The sequence below is a fragment of the Apis cerana genome, linkage group LG13 (assembly GCF_029169275.1).
Source record: "Apis cerana isolate GH-2021 linkage group LG13, AcerK_1.0, whole genome shotgun sequence".
Classification (NCBI taxonomy): Eukaryota; Metazoa; Arthropoda; class Insecta; order Hymenoptera; family Apidae; genus Apis; species Apis cerana.
In genome coordinates, this window is record NC_083864.1 from 9,266,404 (window position 1) to 9,293,817 (window position 27,414).

The window sequence follows — 27,414 nt, forward strand, 5'->3', positions numbered from 1 at the left end:
ATTGAAATTGTTAGGTTAGGATGAAAAATCGGAGGACGCGCCATCTGGCGAGGCGTAATTGCACACGGATGCAATGGTCGTTCCTTACGAGACCAGGAAGAATATTCGTTCGAGATTGTTGTTTCGAGTTAAAGACGAATGGAAACGAGACGAGAGATAAATAATTTTACTTTACAGAAGCGACAATTTACTTGGACAACGTTCAATTATCAATATTCGTCAAAATTATTCTCGTTTTGAATTTATTGAATTAAATCTTAAAAATTAAAATACATAATTAACTTGCAATCATATATTAAATTCTTTTAAATCCAATATTCAAATTCGAATAAAAAGCGTTTTGGATTAAAAGTTTAAAATCAATGTTCTCCCAAACCACTGCCATTGGAAAGCTTGTATTGTTCGCTCTTGAACGTAAGCTTTGACGAACCAGATAGCCGTATTTCCTCCAAGGCAATCGAGAAACACCTGTTTTCACAGAAGCAGGAAACGCTCGATCGACGAGTAATTCAAGGAGGGCGGGGGCTCCCGCAGAAGAGAGGTCTTAGAGAGAAAACGGCGGACTTAAGTTCGTTAAGCCCGTCTCCCGCTGTTCGAGAAACTAATAGGCGCGCCATCACGACGGAAGCCACCTCGAAATTGCTCCGCGAACATTCCTAATCACGTTTTCTCCGAGACAAAGAGACGGTGGCGCGAGAAAGCAGGGGAGGGGAAGCGGGTGGAGATGGCACGATGGTGAAAAGAAACCGAAACTACGTAGAAAAGGAAATAAATGGAAGACAGAGGAAACGAGAAAAAGTGGCGGACAAGGCCAAGAGTTCGTTCGAAGTGGGAACAAAAGCCACTTCTTCTTCTTCTTCCTCTTCTTCTTCTTCGTCGTCTTCTTCTTTTTTTTTCTTTTCTCTTCTTATTCCTCTTCTTCTACGCGAAGAAGAGAAGAAGAAGGCTTTTGGCTCGCCATGTACAGGGATCACTCTCGTTCACCATTGTGACTTCTTGCACGTATGAAAAACCACAAACCGCCAACGTTATTTCGCGGCTGCGAACACGAAGGGTCTCCCTTTCCACGAAGCCTAAACCGTGTAATACCATGGACCCTCTTTCGTATCCCTCCCTCTCTCTCTCTCTATCACATCTCTACATCTACCTCCTCTTTATCCCCCTAGTTTGTGTCTCTTCGCTTGATCCACCTCTACGCCTCATTACGTTTATAGTATCGAATCGGATTCTCGTTTGATCGACGGTCGCCCATCTGATTGGATACACGGGAGAGATGGTCGAATAGGGGAGCGGAAAAAAATTCCGAGAAATTTACTCGATAAAACAGATTTTTACGAGAATAATTGGACAAACTCGATACGTAATATATTACTTCGAAAGTTTCTCTTAGAAAATTCCCTTGGGAACACGCTTCGTAGCGAGATCCTTTCAAAATAAACCTTTAAAAAGAAGAGACCACATTGTATTCCGTTAAGGATACTTGTTATACTTCTTTTCATAATTTTTCGCAAGAGCAAGCTCGACGAAAATGGAATAAAATCACCATCTCTACACACATTACATAATCTCTTACTACGAAGAATCCACCTTCGTAACGCCACCTTCCACGAAATCATATCACCCGATCGCAACGCGGAAATTCCTCGTAACGCGGCCCGATTCCAAGGAACGAGAGAACCGATCCTTCCCTCGTAGGAATACTTCGATCATTCTTCGATCTCGAGGAAATCGCGGCCGATGTTGACGTTTATCGTTGCCGACGATCGCGTGCCCCGCGACAAACCGTCGAATCACACGTCAACCGGTTGTCGGATCGCGGACAAATTAAACATGACAAGGTGACGGCGATACGTGGGCGCGATCGTACTCGCGACTAGAAACTCTCTGCCCCGTTCGTGCCGGCCACACAACGAAAGGCGAAAACCATTGTCGATCCATTCGAGTTTCCTTCCCCTCTTTTCTCATTCTCTCTCCCGATGAGGACGGGAAAACTCGTTCCATTCCGGCCGACACGCTCGTCCGTGGCTAGTTTGGAAATTTAACTCTCCAACTATCCGTCGGCCGGATCGGTTTTCCTCGAGGAATCGATGACCAATCGATTTTCCACGATTAACGGTTGCGCAATCGGCCGGAAATTCCAAAACGCGGGTTGGAAGGATTTTTCGCTGCGAAAGGAAGAAACGAAAGTGTGGTTTTTCAATAGTTTGAACTAGAGTTTTTTCATTCATTTCGGGGAGAGATCGTTTAAAAATTTGACGTTTATTGGATTCGTTGTGAATTTCAAGTAGAAATATATTTTCAAAAACATCGATTGACAATTTCAGAAGCAGAATTCATTTTCGAATTTTTAATGAGAATGGTTACCTATACTCCTTGAAGTTTGGATAATATTTAAAAAAAAAGATATATTTTGAGTTGCATAATAAAATTGACTTATTATTTATTCTGAATGATTACCTGATTTCAAGATAGAGAAAGAATTCAAGAATTTCATAAATTTACAGGATTAAAGAAAATTAATTAGAAATACCAATTTTAGAAGCAACGTCGAAAATTCACTTTCGAATTTTTAATGAAAATCGTTAACCTACATTCCTCGAAATTTCGATAATATTTGAAAAAGCAAAACATATTTTCAGTTGCATAATAAAACTAACTTATTATTTCTTCTGATTGACGAAGGTAGAGAAAGAATTCAAAAAGAATAAAATTTACAGAATTGAAGAAAATTAAAATTGGTCACGAAACGAACAAATCCTGAAATTTCAAATTCAAACACTCTTTCCATTCCTTTCAAGTAAAATCCAGAAAGCGGAAGAAAAATGTAGAAACACAGCACTGGTGGTCCTAACCTACAAAACTAACCTACTCTTAGACATGGCACGTTGAACAATGACGTGGGCGATGTAATTCATTGTCAGTCAGAAACAATGAAAATGAAACAAAATCCGCACGGCGATTCATTCAGGGAGGCAAGGATGCACGATGCAGGATGGTTTGTGGCCCATAAACATGCCAATCGACGATGGCGGTCAACGAGGGTATTGGTCAACGAGCACTCTTTAGTATTTTGAGCGACAGCCAATATTTAACTCTGCCGATGGTGAATCGTACGACAGGATTAGCCAATACGACCATTCGTATCATTTGAAGGAAGGTCGAGGTTCAATACATAGACATTACATGAATCTATACGAAAGATTCAAAATTTTTCTTCACTTTTCTCTCTTTTATAATAAATACTTTGAAAAGATTGTAAAAGATTATACGAGAGGGGAGGGATTAAGATTTTTCCTTGAAATTGGCGTGTTTTGAAAGATGAAGTAGAAAGATGAAGAGTTATAGGCTGTCTGTTTCAAATTCTTATAAAAGTTTATATGTATTAAATTTAAGCGTGGAATTCATTTTCGAAACGATAATTTCAAGTTATTGAAAATTTCGAAAAATTGAACATTCGATGCTATTTTCTAAAACCTAATATCCCATTGAATAACTAAAAAAAGAAGAGGATTGAAAGAATATTTCGAGCAACAGGAGGCATGCAGCTTCTTAAAAAGTTAAACTGTATATTTTAATTGTTCAAAAAACTTCTTTGATTCGTTACAAACGATTAAATACCATTACTTACATAGAAAACATAACCACAGTCGTCGTAACAAACCACAAAAGCAATTTCACCCTCGAACATCGAATACGAAAATTGCTTAAATGCACGATTATAATTCAAAATTTCCCATTCGAGATTGGTTTTTACGTAATAAAAATGCACGAGCCGTATTTTCATCTGTTGTCGATTATCTCTTTAGCATCGTCGATCATTAAAATCGACGAGAGACGATTGCAAAATCGGTGCCATTGGCTATCGAAACGAACATTGCAAGTTGTTCGTTTTCTTTGTTTAGAAGGTTGCAAAAATTCCCTGACAATTTCACCGACCGACAGTTGTGATAAGATAACCGATCCGTGACCACAGGAAATTGCACTCGTACCGATAACTGGTGGATCGTTCCTTCAGTACAGAGTGTTCCAGTACATTTTGAACTCGATGTAACGCACAATTGGACACATTGTGCTAAAGGTTAAAACAGTTCTATGTTTATCAGCTCGTTTGAGTATGAATGTAGACATTATTTAATTTTAATTACTTTTTTTTTTGCTCATGCTGAAACGCGTTTGTCACGAAGATTGTGTAAAGACTATTTTTAAAAAGTATATAGGAAATATATCTTTGTAACATTAATTGTAAATATTTCGTTAAATTATGGATGGAAAATTTAGTTAATTTTTCGTTTCTCAATCAACTATTCACTTTCGATCTTAATTCCATATTTTTCAAATATATTTTGTACTATATATATATATATTCTCTGTATCAATGATGAAAATGTATTATCTTAAATACTGTCAGAGACACAAATAAATAGACGGAAGACCTTCTTCTGTATTCACGAAGAATTTAAACATGTAAAAATATACGGAACAGACACGATACGTAAAAACATTCATCTCGAAACGAACGAAACAAATTTCAATTCAGTCTCATTCCCACTCCTCCATAATTATATTCGCCAAAATATTAATTTGCATAGAACATACAAAGCGTAGAAATTTAAATTTCTACACTTTAAAAAACTTTGAATCGAGATACAAAAAAGAAAGAAAAAGAAGAAAAAATTCCTACTGATTCTTCGTCAAATTTCCATCAGATCGAGTTAAAACTTTTCCCTTTCCGTCCCCGTTTTCCAAAAGGTCGCTAATCGCAACGACCATAAACCGAGAAACGGTGTCCATATTTACACATAATCGTCCAGAACGAGCATTAATCCCATTAGCGGCCAAGCTGGCTCGTGCATACGCCATTACCTCGCCGTTACATCGAATCTCGCGGATTCGTTCCGCGTGGTCTCGGCTGTCGCCAAATCACAATTTGCGCTGGTTAACTGGAAGGAAGCATCAACTGGTCGAAAGATAATGTATTCCCTGTGAAAAAGCGTTTGATTGCCGCCGCCATTGTGGCGCGCACCGCGAGGAACGGGACCCGCGACACGTGGGCCACATGCAAATGACAACACGTTCCATCATCATCATCATCATCATCATCATCATCATCTTCGATACATCGCCAGTTGGACCAGTGTCGATCCATGGTGAATCGGATCTTTCTCGTGAAGAGTGGAGAAGTGTGTTTGAACCGTGAGTAGTTTCAATTCTGAGACGAATTATCAACGTCAGAATTTCGAGTGATTTGGAAATTGAGTGATTTGGAATTAACGAAGAGACGATTTGAGACGTTGCACAGATGGCGTTGATGTTTCAAAGGCTGCTTCTTTTAAATTTTCTATTCGAAGTTTTAGTAGATTCGAGTGTAGATTTGAGAATTGAATTGTGATTACATTTCTAGAAGTTTTTTATTTCGGTAAAATTTTGAAATTGTTTACCGATGTTGATACCATATTGCAGTTAAGTTTCTCGAAAAATTACGATCATTCGTATTGTGTAGCAGTTTTTATCATATTTTTTACTAAATATAAAACTATACCGAGAAAAATATTTTTCTCTCGTAAAAAAAGATAATCACTACTTATAATTGAACGAAAATAATAATATACGAAGATTGCACAAAATACTAAAATATAGATTATCATAAATTAATAACTAATAACTGAAATAACGTGATTTCATTTCAAAAGAAAAACTATGCATAGTAATTACATTTGTTAATGAAATAATTTCGCAAAGAGAGAAAAAAAAATAAAAATACAATAAATGATAAGATACCTACATCATTATACCATGCATGAATATCTTAAACTTTTGAAAAAAATCGAATGAGATCTTGAAGAACCACAAATACCTTTTTAATCTTTCTCTATACACACTTTAAAACACTACACTCGAACGAAAAGCGATATCATTTGACATTTGAAAGAAACAAAGCGTCACCGAAAACAGCCTCTTTTGGGGAAAAGAAAAGAGAAGAAAAAGAAGAAAAAAAGGAAATTAGGCAATTTCGCGACAAAACGTCGTCGAAATGTCTATAGAATAGTCGTCCGGGGAGCAATTTCGTTTCGTAGGGAAGAAGAAGAAAAAAAAAATCAGCGGAGCCCCTCTTAATTAGAAGAGCCCGACGAATAACCGAGCCCGATTCGCCAAGATAAGGCTGTTGGGAATTTCGGCAGCTAAGTGGCAGCCTATTCGCTACCGACAGCTTCCACTGCCTCCTAATTGTCAAGATCGAGAACCGTAATTACACACTTCGACATTAGTTCCCCCCCCGACTTCTCCATCTTCCATTCACTCCTTCCCCTCGTTACTCTCGCTCTCTTTTTCTCTCGAGACACCCTTTTAAGATGCTTAGGAAGGGGGGGCCGTTTTATGGCGTAAGGGCACCGAAAATATCGTCCGGCTCGTCCACCGTTTTTGGGTGAACTTCCATCGGTGATAGGGCGAAGATAAAACGCGTGTTCAGGGAGGAGTGTAAATGGAATTCCCTGGGAGGGGGATTAAACCGGCTGGTTTGTTTAGGGAAGTGGAGAAATATTGGAAGGATTTTCGAGGAAGAAACTTTTTCGAGTTTTGGAATTTCTTCTTTAAAATGGTGCGTTTAGATTATTCCGAGGAAATTGATTATAGTGAATGGGAGATAATGAAGAGGAAGAAATTTTTTCGAGTTTTGGAACTTCTTCTTGAAAATGATGCGTTTAGATTACTTCGTGAAATTGATTATGGTGAACGAGAGGTAATGAAGAGAAGATTAAGATTAAGTGTATATGTAACGATCGAGAAGCGATCAACATTTACACACGTAAACGAGATCATGTTCTCCGAGTTGGAAGGATATTTTAAAAAAAAAAAATTACGTTTTTACCAGAGATGCTTCGACACACCAGATTCGAATTTTCAATTTTCGGTCTATCAACTTCACTTCGTGGTATTATTCATCGAAGAATCGGCGAATATCGTTATCGCTCAATATTACGCAATATTCGAATACAATATCTCGAAACATAATTCGAGATTTCTTATCGACGAGCCGTGTTTGTTCCCCCACGTACGTCACAATTGAATTTGTGAACAGTCGGCAGAATACATACATCGAGCGTACGAATTCCAGCAACGAAGAGTAACCGTCTACTTCGGCTGTGTACACGTGTTTCATAACTTCCCGCAACTCGTCACCGCGAATGGCATCCTATTACAACAAGCTCGATAGAATTTTGTCCGCTATCAACACGTACCGCTGATTAGACCAGTGAACGCCGACCATGAGAGAACGATTCATGACCTCGAAACAATATTTCGCCATTATCTGAATAATTGTGACGCAGAGAAATTATTATCGTACTTATCGCTAATTTCGAAGAAATCGATGTGTTTTCTCCGCGAAAAATTATTTCATTGTTCATAGGAAATTTAGAAAAAAAAAAAAAAGATACGAATATATTTAAATATATTTAATTTTATTATAATTTTAGAAACATTCATCACGAGATATCGTGAAAAGTTTTATTTTTATTATATGCAGTTAATTAAATTGTATTCTTTCTTTTGGAAGAAGCGATTGCTTCGATCGGTCAAAAGTTGTAATTCGTTTTTTATCGAAAAATAAATTGAAAATCATGGATGTTAAGGAAAAAAAAAGTTATAAAATAAAAATAAATATCGTACAATAATAATGGGACACGATGCATATTTGCATATTTGCATTTGTGATTAGAAAGAGCTATTTATGCTTGGAAATTTTTGAACAACGATATACGCAAATTGCGACTATTATACCACTCGTTATCACGTTGGACAATTATCGTAATCTATGGAAAGTGTTAGCTGAATGGAATGGCAACGATGAATGGCAACGACAGCAGGATAAATATTTTGGACGTAAGACGTTTAGTTGACAACGTTTGCAAATGATATAGTGTCCAAATATATCGAACAGATGTGTCGAAAGAAAAAAAACATCAACAATGTTCCGAGGAATAGAGATTTTTTAAAGTTATCGTTAAAAACTGTCAACAATTGCGAATATTCTTTTCGTAGAATTTATGCCTAGTATTATTACGTACATTTGTATGACTCGATCTCGAAAAATAATCAAGATAATTTATTCAAGTAGACATAAAAAGAAAAACAATAATGTTCCCCGTTTTATTAATATTTCCTAATAAAATTACAAATATCGTGAGATTCCGTCTCGATTTAAAAGAGTTGTTAATTATCTATAGAAAAATTAATTTTATTTATTATTTCGCTTCATTAAAGTGAACAACTATTTTCCTTTTTCGGATATTTTATTTTAAAATTAGAGAACGATCCTACGATTTTTCAAAATGTTATTCATTTCTCGTTAACGAGAGATCGATCGATTAAAGACTTAACATCGAAACGATTAATTCCATAACTTTTTCTCTCTTTAAATATTTTTACGAGTTGGGTTCAAGGTGAATATTCTTATAAAAAGAAATTATACACGTTTCGAATAATTACTCGTTTCTTACAGACGAAAGGTCAAACGACACAATAGATCATATCTAAAGATATTTAAAAAATGCGCTTTCCTGCATTTTATCGGTTCAATAATTTCAAAGGGAGTCGGTTCGAGACAGAAATTTCTACCAGATTCACGAACTTTAATTTAGTAAAATTTAAAACATTCTTTTCCTCTTCCTAAATATTTTCTACAAACACACTCAAATGATTCAAAAAATCCACCGATCAAAAATTTCAAAACTTCGCAACAACTTTTTCTTCTTCTTCGTTTCTTTAACAAAAATTCGAAAATAAACTACAAAAAAAAACGAAAAACAAAAAACTTCGATTACCTACACTTCACAAATATTCCCAAAAAACGCACACCACTATCGAATTCCCCCCAAGAAAGAATTCTTTCGTAGCCAAGAAGAAATGTTCAACAATCGACTCACCAGTGTAACACCAGGCCGGCCAGACAACAGGGCTCTCGGTGTCCAGCTCCCTCATTCTCTCAGCGACCCGCGGACATCTCCACTCCGTACGTCCCGACGTGGCGGTGAGTATGTCCAGTTTGATTCGGAACCCGGCCAACTTCCCTTCCGGCGAACAATCAACCCCCTCGACTCCCTCCGGTCGAACGAAACCTTCTTCACAAACCTTCCTGTATACCTTCTGTGTATACAGCTCGATCGGTGAACCAACCACCTATCCCCAACTCGTCCACCAAAACCGCGATACAATATACCGAACCACCTGTTGAACGTCAGATCTTGATCACGCGCGAACGCACGGCTCGCGAGCAAGCGATCATGAGAACAACGATCACTCTCTCGACCAGGTGGTGAGAGCGCGAAAAAAGATGATCGAGAGGCGTTTATTTTTTCGTTTTCTTTCTTTTTCCTTTTCTCTTCCTTTATCGACGAGTCACGCGTCCGGTGGCCGGTTCCAAACGGCGGATAACAATAAGCACGGATAAGACACGCGTGTCGATAATAAAGCACGGAAGAGGATTCGTCATCGAGGAGTGTGAGATTATTACGTTAAAAAAAAAAAAAAAGAAGAAGCGTAACGTAACTGTTCAATCTGGCGACTTTTCCGAACACTGTGTGGGCTCCAGACCGTGTCCAAGGATCTTTCTTTCTCTCTCTCTCTCTCTTTCTCTCTCTCTCCGTTTCTGGTGACGCGTGTTACGACGAAAAAGACGAGGTTCGTCGCCTCGAATCGCAAGGCTGGCGCGCAGTCGCGCACTAAATGTCACGGAAATGTCAATGGAGGAGTCGCGGCGGCGGACGTTTTGACACGTTCACCGGGTGTCTCTCCTTGCTGGGTCTCGTCGACCAGAGCCAGGGTCTCGTAGTGCTTCCTCGTGCGTCGTCACTGATCCTCGTGGACGGAGGAGTTTGATACCCAAACTGTGGCACTGGCACTCGCGACGATCGCGACGGTAAAAAAAAAAAACTCTGAGAAACTCGGCGCGGCGATCGTCGACGATCGTCGTCCGATCCTCGACTGACGCGGCGGCCAACTGGTCTATGCTGTCGCGTGGCGAACACCTCTCGAATACGCGCTCTGCTCCTCCTCGCCTTCGCCCGATAGTTGTTTCCACACGATTGTTTACACACGCGGAAACCTCGAGTCCGAGCCTCCGTGAAACGAGATCTTCCTTTCCAACCACCTTTCCTTTTCTCTTCTTTTTCCTCTTTTTTTTTCTTTTTCCCTTTCTTTCCTTTCTTTTTCTCAAGTTCCGTTCCCTTCTTCCTTTCTCCGAGACTTGAGCGCGAACGGGACGAACGAACAGCCACCACACGACGGTAACAACGTGTCTCAACCGCAACCAAGTACAAGGCGGAGGTGGCGAGAAAAACGGCCGAGTACGTTTCCCAAGCAGAGGATAAGGCGCACTAAGGACGAAACTAGAACTTCTCGTGGCGGAGGGTATATATTGCTGAGGGAAGATATTTTATATACGGGCGCGCCAGGTAGCGACGGACAGTCAAAGAGAGGATACGCGATCGATCGATCGTTGCCTCGACACACGTTCGGGAGGATCGTTGACGTAGCGCAGGATGACACGACACTACAACACCGCACTGCTGCGTGAGGCGACGTCGAAGGGGACAGAGGAAGACAGAGGGAGAAGGACGAAGCTTGGTAGGGGGTGAGAAAGAGGAGACACACGCGGGAGAGAAAGGGTGAGAGAGAGAAAGAGAGGGAGAGAGAAAGAGAGAGAGAGAAAGAGAGAGAGAGAGAGGAAAGAGAGGAAAGAGAGAAAGAGAAGGAAAGAGAGAGAAAGAGAAAGGGAGAGGGAGGGAGAGAGAAAGAGAGGGAAGAACCTGACCACCGGACACGCTGGCTTGGTAGGCACGACACACAGGTAAGCGGAGTGGCACTTAGGTTGGTGCACCTGCCGCGAGAGTCCGCGTCGTAATGGGAGCGGGGCAACGGGCGGCAGGTAGGCAGGCCCACCGCTCGTCAACCTGCGGAGAAGGGGAATCAGTCACATGGCGAGGTGCCCCGCGCTGCCTGCGAACAAGGAGGTGGTAGCCGGGCCAAGTGGTGGTGGACAAAAGGTAACCGGTGGTGGTGGTACGCGGAGCGAGGCGACGGTGGTGGTGATCGCTGTGGGTAGGATGATATCAGCGAACCTGGAGGAGTAGGAATCGAACAGAGGACCTCGAGAACGAAGGTGGTGCGCGCACCTTCGCCTCTCGAGGAAGTAACCTGTCGTTTCGGCATGGGTACGTTCGTCCTTTCGTCGCTTTCGAGGGGAACAGCTCGTTTCCCTCGTCCGGGACGCGGCGATGATGAGACGAAAATGATGCGATTCGATTTGGCTCGATGGGAATGGGTATTTTTTCGAGCTCTGATGAATTGGGTTTTTCTTTCGGGCGTGATGTTTGAGCGGCGAGGATGAGGATGATGAGAATGATGATGATGATGATGATGATGATGATGATGATAATGATGATGACGACGACGATGAAACGTGATTCGGTTTGGAGAGTGTTTTGATTTGGGAGAGAAGCTTGAGAATTGGGTAAATATTTTGTTTTCTCTTTTTGTTTTTTTTTTTGAGGCTTCGAGAATTTTCGAGGGGACCTATGCTTTGATGAAAATTCAAACTTGTGGTAATACAAAAGAAGAAGGGTACAATGATGAAAGAGATTAAAAATGAAAAAATAAAAAAGAAAAGTGATTCGTTCATTTAGATTTCATCGATGTTCGGACAAAAGGCAGACGCGGTACTTTCGTGTTTCTCGTGTGCCGACTATGGCTTCCTACAAAGGTCGTTGCCGAGTTCCATATTTGGATCCAGCGAAGGAACAGAAGGGTATTGAATTCCAGGCGTTTCCACCGATCCACGGTTACAAACCCGATGGCAGATTGTCTCCCGACTCGTCGTCCGGGAACGTCGTACGCTGTCTAACTACGTCTTTCTTTACGTCTCTAGCTGTACGGAGTTACGTTTCGTCTAGGTGGACAGTATATCGATAAAACGAGACAAGAATGCCTTGTTCCATCCCCGAGCGGATATGGATGCGGTTTCAGAACAATTGCGTGTACCTTCAAACGTGACGATCACCGATTCAACTGTTTTTAGAAATTGTTATACGATAGGATAGGCTTCGCCTGTCAAGCGATTCGTTTTATCACCCGAGAAAGAAAAATGAGATATTTTATGTCCAATGGAATTTATTATTCCTCCAAGTTAAAACCTTGTTTCCTTCCTTCCTCTTTTTTAACTTAAATATTTTTAATTTTTAATTTTACCCTCGATTAATATAATTTCAACTAACACTAATTTTTGACCAATGAAAATTCAAGATCAACGTATAATATATCCTACACGCCACCTTTACACTTCCTCCTCTTCCATCTTCCTCCACCTAACCTCATAACGAATCCCATCAGCAGCGCAACATCAAAGAAAAAGGAAGATCGAAGCAAAACTCTCTAACGAAACTCCTTGCACTGGAAACTCCTCGTTTAACCATAACCCCGCGATCCCACCACGTATTGACTCGCATACGTCGCAACATCGTTATCGCCGCGGAATATCGCCAATGTCCTGGAAGTGTTGCCCTAGGCGTCTCTCCGCGTGGCGACCTAACCTCGTCTCCGCAACCGTGCACGGTAGGGTGGTAGGAGCAGCACGCTCGAGCACGGATGAGAGCTTGTTAGGTTAACCATCACATTGTTTCACGAGGGCGTGGTGGCGCGTTGTTGTTTGCAACGAGAGTGCGTGGCGGAGGAGAGGCCTCCACCTCTTCCCGACTCGCATCTCTCTTTCTCTCTCTCTCTCTCTATCCGTAGCGGCCGAAGATCGAGTCATGGCATCGGGAGAGCGATATATCGCGGCCGATATATATCACTCGGCGAGCCACTCGACTTCCATACGTCCGCTTCGAAGCGAGCGTACATATGTACGCGTGCATCGCCCGCGGGCTCGCTTCAAGGTCCTCGTTTAGATATCCGCTCGCTTCGAGATTATTCGAGGGAACGCGACGAGCTCGCTCTCGCCTTCCCCTTCATCGACGCGTCGTCCACGCGAGGAGCGAGGCGAGAGTGTGCGCTACAAACGCTTCGGTCCCTTCGTTCCCTTCCTCTCCACCCCGCCGCCCCTCCTATCTGGAACCGATCGGCCAGCTTCCGGAGCTAGCCATTACCACCTCGGCCATTTTCTCTTTCGCGGCCCGGAGCCGCGATTAAACGGGGCCCGTCCAATGCCCGTCCCTGCATGCTTGTCCCGCGACGATGTAGTAATCGCACCGGGCACCGTCGATACCAGAGATTAGCGTCAATCGAAACTCGGTGCTGCTGTTCAAGGGGAGGCTGATGGCTAACGCGAGATGCGATTAAAGTGTACTGAATCTCGATCGTGGATCGAGCTCTTCTCTTGACGGACTATGAACGTGGGACGGAGTATTTTTTTTCTTTTTTTTTTTGAAATTGAAAAAATTGAAGCGAGTCGGACGATCGATGAACTTTATTTTTTTCGCGTTTTCGAATTTTTATGATATAGTGTTGTTGTTATAGGTTATAAGTTATTAAGGTTGTTAACAGTTATACGGTTGTTAACAGTTATACATATTTTATCAATATTAATTCGATTAACTGGGATCGGATTAATATTTTATTAATATTGTTATATTTCATATTGAGACAGAGAATATAAAATTACGTGGTCAAGAAAATCTAGGGGAAAATCTTAGGGGAAACTAGGAAAGATTGTCATTTGTTTTGAGATCAACATGAAAATTTGAGCGAATTGATTTAGATAGTTGCTTTCTAAATATTTAGAAAGTATATAATTTAGAATATCTTTAAAATATCTTAAAATCGTAAAACACTTCGATTTTAAGATAGATACGATTTTAGATACAAAATGCCTACAGCTCTTCGATTCCAATGATAATCTTGGATCGGAGCTTTTCGTTTCGATATAAAATTAGTAGAAAGCGTAGGAAATAGCAGGGGATACTTTCTAAGTAATATTTGATTTGTGATCAAAGCGCCATTTTATTGCATTTTTCATTGCTTTCAGCGTTTAAACAATTATCTTTCTATTTTCTTTTCTTTCCAGTGAATATGGTTCCGATCAAAACACTCAATACTTTCATCGAAATTCTGAAGAATAGATCTAATTTAACATTGAATTGGAATTACGTAGAATATATTATAATATAAATTCGTTAAAATGCATTTTCGTTATTTAAAAAATATTGATCCAATCTTTTATTCCTTTCTTTCCTTCGATTTCTTCTCAATTAAAACTTCTTCTCATTAAGTAAGTAATAACCTGTTAAGTCAGTTCAATTCTTCCGGAAATTAGAACTGTCAAGAAACTTGATAAGCAATATATATCCTATCTTCTCAACATTTTATACTTTACGTTAAAAATATATGAGGTTTCCTTTGCTTTAAGAAGTTAAATACTTTTTATTCGCCTCGATTAAAATATTTCTACTTCGTCATATTCAAGATCTCAGTATCTATTAAAATTTTTTTCAAAATTATTAAGAGGTTTTATGAGAATATTTCCCGCCAGTGCTCTCGTTTTATCTTTTCTTTTCTTTTTTTTTTTTTTTTTTTTTGAATTAATAAAATTCTGATTAACCATAACTTGCCGTGAAAGCTTATACTGTAACATCGAAAACAGAAATTATCTCGAGATTTCCAGCTAGACGAGATATTCTGAAGTTTATTTTATCAAGAAGATCGTTTAAACAGATATCTACATTTTGCACGTTTTTTTATTTTTCTCCCTTCTGATATAAAATTTTAATATCTTATCCTGTAAGTATTTTCTGTAATATCGCTTTTATGTATTTAACCGTACAACATTAATAATTTTTACAAAATCTTAACACGTTCCATAGGCTTAAGTTAAGTAAATGGAAATAAAATTCCATTAGGCAAATGAAGATATTTTTCGTTTTTATTATATACGGTAGAAAATTTATTTCTATCTAATGATAATTAATTTTTTAATCTAACCTTTCTTATTTATCTGCAATTTAATGAATTTGATATCAATGAATTCCAACTTATCTAAGTACTATCATACCCTATCTCATCATAACCTCTAAATCTAGCTAACATGCCAATAAAATTGTCCACTTTATTCCAATTCTAAATCAAACCGATTATTTAAATTAATCAAACTAAAAATTATCTTACCAATATTTCAAAATATTCGTTATTCTCTTCCCAAACTCGCACGTTGCATTCCGATTTCCCCGCCTCGAACAATCAAAAAAAAAAAAAAGAAGAAGTAAGAAAGAGCCTCGCGAAACGTTAAACTTCGCAACGAAACTTCTTAAACTCGCCTCGCTTCGTATCATGGCTACAAACTCGATCGCCCGAGTTTGCAACTCGATGCAATGTAACGCCGCGTCTAACCTAACCTCGCTTCTGCCACGGGCAACCTCCGCTCGCTCTCGTCGCACCCTCGCGGTGGAACGAGGATCGAGAGAAAGGAGAGGGCGAACGGAAGACGATCGGCTCGAAATCGACGCGTTAAAGTCGTCCCGTGTTACTGGAAGCCGCGGCCTAGCCCCCATAGCTCATCTTCGGGGTCCGAAGTAACCAGTGGCGTTCATGAATACGTGTTCATTATTTATGAGCAACGCCTCTCGGCATCAACTGGACCGGCCTCCCTATCTACCGGTAGGCACGAAGAGAGGCAGCTGGATAACGTATTACGTCTTCATATTTTTTTCCCTCGATCCACGGCCGGTAATTAAAGGTGCCCCGCCAAGGACTCGGATGATTTATCGGCTGTGCCGGTTCAGCCTGATAAGATGGGATCGGCTGATAACGAGCTGCTGCCTTTTGTAACCGTTCCAACCATCCGTGGATCGAACTGGATCTCTTTTATTATTATTATTATTATTATTATTAGGAGGTTTCTTTCTCCTTTCTTTTTTTTTTCTTCCTTCCCTCTTCCCTTCCCTCCAATATGTTAGGTTGCGAAGATTTGAAAATGTTGAAAATGTTGATAATTTAATTTAGACTGTTGCGAGAGAGTTTATTGGGTAACACGTATAATAAAATTTTCACAAATCTGAAAGCATCTCAAGTTTCAAGATTGATTTTTAAGTTTAAAGTTAGAAAGAAAAATAAAAAGAAAGAAATTAAATTGAATCCGATAACAACATCTCTTTTCCTCGAATATCCTTGCGTGGAAGATCGTTCGAGAGAAGAATCAATCCTAATTCATGCTCTCGGAGCCGATCATCGTATTTCCCGGCGAAAATTGCCGCGTTCTGAAACACTATAATCCATCGAGTGTGTGATGGAGCGTTCAGATCTAAACAAACCGAGACCGGCTTCGAAAAGCTAAGGCAAAAGAACCATTCTCGCTTCGAGTGATATTAGAAATGATCGTGTTTCAATTCTGCGTAGCAAGTAACTTTTCCCTCTCATCATACTTCTATATCACCTTCAGCAACTTCTTACTTGACTTCTGTTTAGCGGATATAGATTCGATGTTTCTATCTCCGATAACAATCTTCCCAATAAACGATCCTAACAAATTCGTTTCTTAAAATTCTAATAACAGGCTTATCATCTCGTTATCATCCCATCATATCATCGATCTCTATACACTTGACAATCGCATCTCGGGTAACGAACGAGGAATTATTGGGAATCATCTTCAATTCTACAAACGTATCCCATCCTCGAGAGGAAAGAGAATCGTATTCTCCGATAAGAGCCCATTTTTAACGATACCAGGGATCAACATCTCGTATATTTCTCGCGCAACATCCCGTGGCCAATACCTATAAGGCCCTGTTAACCGAAGAAATTTACGCTCGTCGAGAAAACAGAGAGAGAAAAAGAGAGAGAGAGGCTCGAGGCGATCCGACGACAGCTTCACGACGACGATAGCCCGATGATGATTTCGAAGATTTAATTGAGACGTCCTGTCGGTACTAAAAAAAAAGAAAAGAAAAAAAGAACACCCTTCTCTCCCTCCTCCGCGACCATCTCCATGTCCCACGAGAATCCCTCTCGCGAGTTTCTCCTCTCCTCTTCCGGCAAATGGGAGGCCCTATCGAATGGACCCCGTCGAATTTTTCAGCCCGTTTCGAAGGACGTTTTATTGGCCGCCTGATTTACGAGGAGCCAGACTCGCCGCGTAATTTGTTGCGCCGTATTTAATTTGCCTTAAAAGCGTCCCGCGTGAGAGAAAGAGAACGAGGAGGAAGAGAAGGAAAATAGAAAAAGCGAAAGAGAGAGAGAGAAAGAGAGAGAGTTGGAGAAAGAGCAATCGACGAACCGGAAGGGGAAGAAGAAACGTTGGACTCTGGAACGGCCAATGGACTCGCGTCTACATTCTCGAAGGCGTAAAAACGATAACGGGCATCTGGTTTATGGAATTTTTATTATGATGTACGCGGAGAACACGCGACGAATCCACAGCCTTAATGAGCCATGAAGAAGGCTGGATGCATCGATGCCCATCGTGATACCAGATTTTGGTCCCGGATGACTTTCGACACGATGGAGGAACGTTGCCTAGAACGTTTGAATAACGGTTCGAGTTCGGGTTATTACTTCTAACTGTCTTTTCAAGATTCTTAATGAAAGGTATTTTATCCAGTGTTAACGTTTTTGTATATGAGATTGTTGTCAATTTCTCCATCGGTTGAAGTTGTTTCGAGAATCGTATTAACGTGTCGATATTGTTCTCCAGAGATAAGCACAAAAATTAGCGTATAAAAATGTCGATTAAGATCACACAAAAAAAGAATAAAAGAATAAAAGTAAAAATTTTTCTCACGAATAATTATCGCAAGAAGCGTAAAAGCATTCGAAATACAAATATCAAAAATTGGGGAAGAAGGAAACTCGATAAAAACTGTCGAATCGGACGTTTCCCCCGAGGATAGTCGTGGCAAAAAGGAAAAAGAAAAAAGTTCGATTTCCTCGGCAATTTTATTTTATTATCCGACACGAGCTCGATAAACGAGACGATTAATAAACACGTTTCACACTAAAACTCGACGGTCATTAATTACATCCTTCACCACGCATACCTGAACTGTAACATCAAACATAACCTCGAAACAGCCTCGTCGATTTTTCACCGGTAACGTTAATTAAAAGGGGAAAAGAAGCCAGGGGAGAAAAACGGCATAACCTTTTATCAACTAGGGGCCAAGAAAAGCTTGGTGCATGCAAACACGTTAATTACAATCTCATTTTGATCGAACCGTATATTTCCTCGCCGAACAACCTAACCTCCTCTCGTTTCGCGCTTATCTTTCGAAGGATTAACAGCGCTCTCGTGGAGCCTCGTGCACGTTGAGCCTCAAAATTCATTTACGTATAAAAATCCGAGCACGTGGAAGGGGGCACTCGGCGAGGGAAGAAGACTCCGCCGCGTTTCTCCATCCTGGGATCGCGTAAAGTTCCGGTGAAAAAGTTTCATGGCCTTTAAACCAAACCTCGCAGAACCACGCGAGTTTTTTGCCTGTGTAGTAACCCACTGTGCAGTACCCACGGGAGAGAGAAACGAGGCTGCTTTCGTAACGTACGGTTAATTTCGATGTAATTTACACGAATGTTCCGCCCGGCCGTTCACCACGCGGAGAGGAGAGGAGAGGTCGAATAATGCTCGCGGATTTTAGTTAATTAAATACCTTGTTTCGATGACCACCTCGCGTATTAAACATAAACGACTCGACCCGTTTTATTATTGGCTCGTTTCGAATAATTTAAAAACCGCGATGCTCGTTAATTCGCGGGGGAAGAAGGGAGGGAGGGAAGGGAGGGGGAAGTTCGAGCTTCCAGGAGCTGCAAGTGAAGCGAGAGAATAGAGAATCGAGTAATTAGTTGGAGTATAAATTTTTTTTTTAGAAAGTGTGTTTTCGATTGTGAATTTTATGTTACGATTTTTTTCGAAGAAAGTAAATAAATAAACGGAAGTCTATAAACAAGTTATTGGATTAAGTTTTTCTTCAAGTTTTATTTCTCATATTATGTGACTATATTACACTTATTAATATTTCTTTAAGATATAATATATCGCAATATATCTTATAATCAAATCAGGTCAGATCTAAGTTTTTTTCGATATTTATACTTATTAATAATTTCTCGAAATTATTATAAAATGATTAAAAATTAAAAATTATTGAAATTTACTCGAAAATACATTTATTCGTTAATTAACCTCTAAAATTATCCAATCATTCTCAACATAGACCGGAGTTGTCGCAATCAGCGCATTCCCTCGCAACAAGAAACCTCCCTTACTCTTCGAGAAAACTAAATCAAACCAAACAAGTCGTGATTACTATCGTGATTACTGTCGCGAAACGGATAAATGGAATTATGAACACGCACGATGATTATAACTGTCGAGGTAACGCTGTCGGATGCTGATGAATCATCGGAGGTAAAGGTCAGAGAGATAAAACGCGCACTTGAAAGGTCAAGGAAGCGTGATCGAACGAGGTACGCGGAAAAGGTAAGGAAAAGGAAAAAGGGAAAAAAAGAGAGAAGAAAGAAAGAAAGAAAGAAAAAGGTGACGAAAAAAATGTGTACGTAATTCACGAACCAATTAACCAGCGATCTTTCAACCGTTTCCCCGTCTAAAAATTGTTTGCTTTATACGCTACGTTTACGCAATCATTCCTTGCTTGTTGGGGGGCTCGTTAATTATATTGGTCGACGTATGGCTTCTTAGAACGATCGACGCGTAATCGAAATCGAACGAGCTGGTACATCGAGCCGATTCGGTTTGGAGCCGCGGTTTTCAAGAGTTCGCGAGATACGTATGAATACGAAGGATACGAGGATGGAATGGAAACTTGTTCCTACGTTCGCGTGTGGGTTTTCATGGATCGTGTTCCGCCGCTATGAAAATGCTAGCCCACGCGTGTCATTCGACGCGTCAGGGATTGGATTAAATTATTTCCGTTTTATTAAGGATCTCGAGTTTGATTTTACGCTGGTGGGTTTCGTTATAGCCGTTATAGGATTGTGATGTATGCCTCGTGTAAATTATTTTTCTCCTCTCTTTCTTTTTTCTTCTTCTTTGCTTTGCTTTCGACAGAACATGTACCGTGTTTTCGATTTTTCTTTTTTTTTTAAGGAATCAATTGTGCGGGTAATCTTTGGATATTATAAACGTAGAATTCTAGAAGAAGAAGATATAACTCGTACGATTGGAATTGTGTAATAAATGCGAATGTGTGTCATTAAATAATTTCGATAAGTGAAATTTAAATAAATAAATAATAATAATACAATTTCTAATCTGAATCAAACTTGAATTCGAAGCTTAACAGAGATACAAAACTATTATTCTTCATTCATCGCTTAATTGTCAATAAATATGATCCTTCATTATTTACAACATATTCTGCTCTTTCTTTACCTAAACGTTCTTTAACGCCTCTTATTGATAACAAATCAATCTTTGCTGCCCTCCCTCCTCTTTAAAACGGTGTGTGACACAATCCCAATTATCTAAGGTTATTCACGCTTCCATCTGCAACCTGTCGGTTAATTATTTATTTTCTTCTCCAATTATCAGGTAACTGCGTGCCAGTTGTCATCGATCGAACGTGATTACATAAAATCGATGCTTTACGAGGTATAATAATTTAGAGAAGTGGCGCCACCTGACTCGCGGAAGGCGTCTTCGAGGATGAAAGAGATCATCGACCAATTTATTATTCTCCCTGGAAACGTGTTAACGCTTTGGTCAATAAACGAGAGACTCTTAATTAACCGTGAATCGTTTAACGCGTTTTCAACGTGTTACTAGAATCTTTCTGAGTAATTTATGTAGTTGCACGTTCGGACGTTGACAGTTTTATGTCTGACAAATGAAAATTCTGTCAGTTTCAGTATGTATAAATTGTTCGATTATTCGCATTTTTTACGTCTTGATTAGAAGGAATTTCTCGTTTAACTTTCATCCACCTCTACCATCTTTTTATTAATCCTATATATCAATTTCAACTAATTTCTCTCACCATTTATTCTATCTGTTCGTTTTCCATTCATCATTCAACGATTCTTAAAGATTTATCTTAAAGATTTTCATCGAGTGTTAAATGTTTATTAAATTATTATTCGCACAGAAAGACATAATTCTGATTGAACTCTTAGAATTATTATATATTATATTTTAATTCAAAATATATTTGGATAAATATACATACGTACATATATAAAAGATTAATGATTCTATCGTAAAATAGAATCGAATAAATTATTATATTAATAAAATTATATCTCCTAATACCATTATACTTAATAAAAGTGGCAAACGTATCGTAAAAAAATATAAATTTACACGAGCCTCCAATTTAATATAATTTCGTGAAAATTACAGCCGAACGAGATTTTAATGAGAAGGAATCGCGCAAAAGGAGAAAACATCGTAAATTCGTCATTGGGACGTTAAGCACGTACGAATCGCTGGGAGCCGGCAAATAATTGAGAGGATCAAACACCAAGGAATGTCAAACATTATTACACGTGGGGTGATCTCTCGAATCCTCGAATGGGCGCGAGCCCGGTTGAAAAGGGACACGGTTCCACAACGATACTTATCTATCGTTTTAATGGCAATCAACCACGATCAACGGCGGGACTACTAAGCAATAAAATATTAGATACAGTCGTAAAACGGATCCAAGATGGGTAAATCGAGTAGCATACGAGTTAGTGTGGCGCGATGTAATCGCGATGTTTCGCTTCTAAACGATGATGTTGCGGAATTTAAAGATTTCAGAAATGAGATATCGAGTCGAGTAGGAGGAATAACTGTACGTAGATAGATTCTTCATTAAGCAAATAATTGGATAATAAAATACGAAATTTAAACATTCGTTCGCATACGTCAACGATATTTGATAGAAAGAAGTGGACATAAAATATGTAGATACGATTTTTAGGATAAATAATGAGAAGCTTCGATTGTTGGAAGATAAAAAAAATTAGTTCAATACTCGAAAACCACGCAAGTTGAAGAAACGTGTTCATTCCAATAAATTTCTTTTTTTGTCTTTGTTTTTTTTTTCTCTTAATATCTCAAAATTAAAACGACAAATCTAACTTCTAGCCATTTCGATTCGATAAGAATGTGACTTATGAAACTCCTATGATCTTCATTCGGGAGACAACGATCTCATAAGCCTTATCGGCATTACTCTCTCAAATTTTCGTTTACTCGCGTGTACGCATCGGCGGTTCCACGTTCGTATTGAATAGTTTACGGCTTCTAAATAAGCGGCCCACCAGTTCCCAAACAATTTGCCCACGCCACTGATTCGCTCGTAAATAAAGATAATCTATTCTACCCGGAAGATAAAAATCGTTTCGCGAGAGTCGAAGGGAGAGGTTTGAAAGGATGAAGAAGGAGAAGAATGGTAGACTCGAGGGTAGAGGGCGCTTGTATCGTGCGCACTGTAAGCGGGTTGCAGAGTTCGTTCCGCGGGTTGAACGATCCTCCAGTTATTCATTTTTACGCCGTTCATTGGCCGGATTTTACGAGGCAAAAATGGTGAAATTGCACTTTGTGCACCGTGCTTCCCCCGGCTCACTCTTTCACTCCGCGCTCCTTTCTGCCTTTCTTTCCCTTATTCTCGCTGAGAGACGATGGGAAAGTTCGGAGTTCAAGATGCATTTATAACTCGGATGATCGTTTCGAAGCACCGTTTCGAAATCTGTGACAGTAGATTCTTCTTCCGATCGTCAGTAAAATGTAAGTTACAGGAAGCATCAAATTTTGGGGGTGATCTTCAATATTACCGTCATTTTACCTCTTGATCTTGTTAATATCAAAATGTCTTCTCTTCAAGTGAGAGTTTTTGACCAGTAAAAAAGAATAATTATCGAAACATTTTCTTTATTCACTTCAATCTAACCTCCAAAAGAAGGAAAACATCGAAAGTTTAAATTTTTCTTCGTATCCTGAAAAAAATCATGATGTTACTCCTCGTTGATATCAAAATATCTTCCCTTCAGAGAAAATTTTTGAGTAGTACAGGAATAATTATCGAAACATTTACTTTATTCATTATACCTCAACGTTCTTTATACCTAACCTCCAAAAGAAAAGAATATTAAAAGTCTAAATTTTTCTTCGTATCTCGAAAGAATCATGATGTTACTCTTTGAAAAAAAATAAGTATTCAAAGATTTTCATCATTTATTTAATCTTCAACGACCTATTTTTCAAAAGAAAAAAATATAATCGAAAGTTTAAATTTTTCTTCGTATCTCGAGAGAATGGTGCAGAGGATGAGAAACGAGACACCAGTTTCTCAAGGTAGTCTCTGTTTCGAGGTCTAGGACGCGAGAAATCATGAGGGGAGACGCTTTCGACTGCGTCATCACTGGACATGGAACAACACGGAAGCTCTTATCTGATACAGAGGCCGGCCAATAAACTTTAATCGGAAAGGCTCGTTATCGGTCCGAATCCCGCGGCGATCGACTTGAATTACGGTTCGAATAAACGTTAGCCTCGTTCTGCTGGATAAGGATGAAAGGATGAAATGATGAAAGGCTCGGGTGAAAAGCGTTCTCTGATGGATTTCTAATTTAGTCGGACGGGATGGATTTGTTCGGCGGCTCGAGATGTTGCGAGTAGATCGTGTAGCGTTCAGGATTTAAGAGGGTTCGATCACGGTTGTTTTCTTTCGTGCAACAGTAAGATTCGAGAAAATAAAAGATGGAACGTTGGAAAGAAACGAGGAGGAAACGAGCGAGGAGAATTAAAATGAGTAACAGTAAATAACACGAGTAATTTCTTCTTTCTGATTCTTCTCTTTTTAGGTACTCATTTTTTTTTTGTCTTTCATCATATATTCTCTGTACCTAAAAATATGGATGTGCACAACTCAAGCGCGCCATCTACAATCGTGAAACAGACTTTCACGATTCTGATACAAAATATCATTCCTGTTTCTCCTAATCAAAAATTAACTTATCTCAACTAATCCCTAATTATCAACAAAGTAAAATCGAAAACGAACGAAGATAACACGTCTAAGCGAAAGTTGTCTCTTTCGTAATCTCTCGAGCTCTCATCAACCCGTGGCAAAAGGTCGGCTCCGCTGAATCACGAGGTTAATCGAGGCTGCGAATCAAGCAGAAACGAAATACAATTAAGGAAACCAGATAAAGGCGGAACGCCATAAAACGTGGAGGACGTGTGAAATGTTACATATCGATGTACCGACCGAGGCTCATCGGTGATCGATAATGGCAGCAGCGGTGGAAGAACAACAAGAAGCAACCACAGAAAAGGGTGATGAAGAAGAAGAAGAAGACGAAGAAGAAGAAGAAGATGAAGAAGAAGAAGAAGAAGAAGATGAAGAAGAAGAAGAAGAAGAAGAAGAAGAAGAAGAAGGACAAGAAGAAGAAGAAGGACAAGAAGAAGAAGAAGGACAAGAAGAAGAAGAAGGACAAGAAGAAGAAGAAGAAGAAGAAGAAGGAGAAAAAGAAGAAGGAGAAACAAGAAAGTTTCTAGCAGAAGCGAAAGAGGAGAGGGAGCAAGGAAGAAGTAGGAGAAGAGGAAGGATGAAGAGGAGCAACAAAAGGCCGCAGCCTCGGGTGCCGGGCGGGGCTCAGATGTTTATCCCGGTCGACCTCTTCCCCTAGCGCTCTTCAGGCCCCTCGTCGCTGGCGTGCCCCCTTCACCTCCACTTCTTGCGGAGAGAAGCGCGCCCTCGGCGATCCGGAGCTCCGGAGCGCTACATCTCTACGTTATGCGTGCTCCTCTCGGCGAGGATGCACCGGTCACAGTGGCGTCGCAACGCGTCACTTCGCGTCCCTTCGATGGCGCTCGTCTGAATATCACGAATATTTTCATTGTTTCCTTTCCTTAGCGGGCGAGACGAGAAACAAAGAGAAACATATAAAATTTTCGATCGATCGAGAAGTTTCGAGCCTTCTCGTTTCGATAAAAATTAAAAAGTTGAGATTAATTATGAGATTATGAGGGAATTAAATTTAATTCATTCGTTTCACTTCTTTTTAATTCGAAACGAAACAGAATTTAATATCACAATTATAGTAATATCTTCAATATTTAACTTTTTGACTTAAACCTCGAAATCCTCTTCTCCAAAGCTGATGCCGATAATATAAGCGAATTCGCGCGAGTCGTCAAGACAATCTCCCCACTCTCCAAAGAAATTTTTCGCTCACCTCACGACAAGAAGATAATTGCCGCCGCTGCTAGCCGCCTACCGATCCGATCACCGATCGATTATGCAAAAGAATGCGGCCAGAGATAGCGTCGAGACCGGGTTGTCTGTCGATGCAACGAGAGCCGAGGCAGTTCACTTTGATAGCCATATTCGCTCATAATCGAGTCGACCGGAAAGGAAGCGAAGAGGGCGAGGTCGTCGGCTCGTGACGACGAGCCTCTGCATGCTCTGTATGATCTCTCTAATAAAAGAAAAAAAAATGAAAGAAGAGAGAGAGAGAGAGAGAGAGGAGCGAAAAAACGCAACGTTAATCAGACACCTCGCATCGCCTCTATTCAGCTCCTGGCGAGTTGGAGTGATCTAGCTCGCAGCAGGTTCTTCGGGACAAAAAATCGATGAATGAACCTTCGCCGGAGCGAATGCCTCGTCTTGCTCGACCGAATTCTTCGACAGAAGAATTCCCGCCAATTGATCAATCGCCTATACGCGGCTCCGTGTATATTTAAATTTTGCAATTTGACAAGATTTCATAAGAGTGTACTATTAATTTAGACCATACTATTCTAATGACGTGTCCTTTCTTCCTTTACCCTTCCTTTTCTATTAAAATCGTTAAAATTAAAATTATTAATCGTCGAACAGATTTTAAACCGGAGTGAACTTCGCAGTTACTCCTTCTGGATCAAGATTCGAAAACGGATACGCGCCTACGAAACGCGAGGATCAAAACATTGACAATATTGATCGAATCATAGAGGGAGGGAGAGAGACAAAAGCGATAAGAACGAACAAAGGAGGAGAGACCTGCGCTGCGATGATCGTTAGCGTGGAGCACGTATCCCGCTGATGACGCACTTCCGGCCGGGTGAACCCCCATGGTGGCCCCGTGATAATTCCAGGGGATCGGAGAAACGGCTCCGAGAGATCCATCCACCGTGACTCCGTGGCCCCGTGACGACCCCGTGGTGATGTTTGCTCTTGTTGCGGTGCGCAACACCGGAGAGCACCGCGGCCGCTCGCCAGAAGGAGGAGCGGAGGCGAACGAAACGAGATAAAGTGAAGTGAAGAGAGGGAAGAAGAGAGAGAAAGAGAGAGAGAGAGTGAGAGGTGGAAAGGAGAGCGAGGGGAAGGAACAAGAAAAACAGGAAGAGGAAAGGAGGTGGGCGGCGAGGAAGGGCCTCGGATCCAACGCCTAGCCTCCGAGGGAGCCGAGTGCCAACCCGATGGTAGCGGTTCGCTCATCATTGTAATTACTTCGCGAGGATGTACCAGTATATTGGATCATTATCGACCGCTCCATATCTACCACCTAAGCCCCCCCATAAGTATAGACTTATGCTCCCGATCCTCCTCGTAACAGCTAACCCGCCTCGCGTATACACGATATACACGCTTCTGCCAAACGCGCGTATATCATCCAGAGAGAGAGAGAGAAAGAGAGGGAGAGGTACACTTGACATACGTAGAACGAGGAAATGGCCTGCGCTACTTGGAAATATATAATGCTCGTTCCATCGTTGTCGTGAGCGATTATTATTGGGCCAGGACGATTGCTAGGGGTGATGGCTTCGACCTACGAGGGATCATTAGGTTAGGTTCGGAGTAAGTTCGAATTTGGACTTGGATTTTTAATTTTTGTTCCTATATCTAATATATATTATTTTTACGCAGGTTTATTTTCTAAGAATTTTTTTCGAAGGAGTTAGATCGGGGCTCGTTAAGTATCTAATGCAGCGGTTCTCAACACGGAGTGAATCGAGCGACTTTTTTTTAAATATTCGTATTCATTGATTCGTTGCCTTATTTATAAATTGTTTGCGTTGAGTTTGCGACTATTGCTCTATCACAATCCGCTAATCTAAAATCGAAACGTGTTACTACTTATTTTCCAATAGCACTCGCTTTGAAACAATTTGAAACGAGCGAGCACAATCTCGACAGATCATATATGATCGGAAAAATAATAAAATCTTTGGACAATTGTTTCACGCGTTTGCGCGCCAATTACTTTCTAGTCTAGTAAATCGACATCAGGAAAAAATTCCCATTCATGCAAATCGGTATCAGCGAGCACCGCGGGCCGAATATCGTTCAGCTCGATTCACTCGGACTGTATTCGAACGAGTTATTTCAAGTGGCAATGGTTATTACCCCACCCTATATATCGAAGGGAATATATACTTCGGCCGCAGCGATGGAGTCACGTATGTCGATGATACGGGAGCACGTGCACCGGTGTTGGTGTCCACAC

General features: G+C 40.4%; 1 protein-coding gene across 4 annotated transcripts in view; it reads right to left on the reverse strand.

Moving 5' to 3' along the window:
• The window catches only part of LOC108003973 (uncharacterized), a 272,622-nt gene that overhangs the window by 152,805 nt on the left and 92,403 nt on the right, over nucleotides 1-27,414 (reverse strand). The window contains exon 1 of one of the 4 annotated variants that reach the window (XM_062084095.1): nucleotides 8,925-10,864. The exons of the other annotated variants lie outside the window; for them this stretch is intronic. Coding sequence (XP_061940079.1) covers nucleotides 8,925-8,979 — 55 coding nt within the window. The 5' untranslated portion in view covers nucleotides 8,980-10,864. Of the gene's footprint in view, nucleotides 1-8,924; nucleotides 10,865-27,414 lie in introns of those variants that run through there. 4 annotated transcript variants of the gene reach the window in all.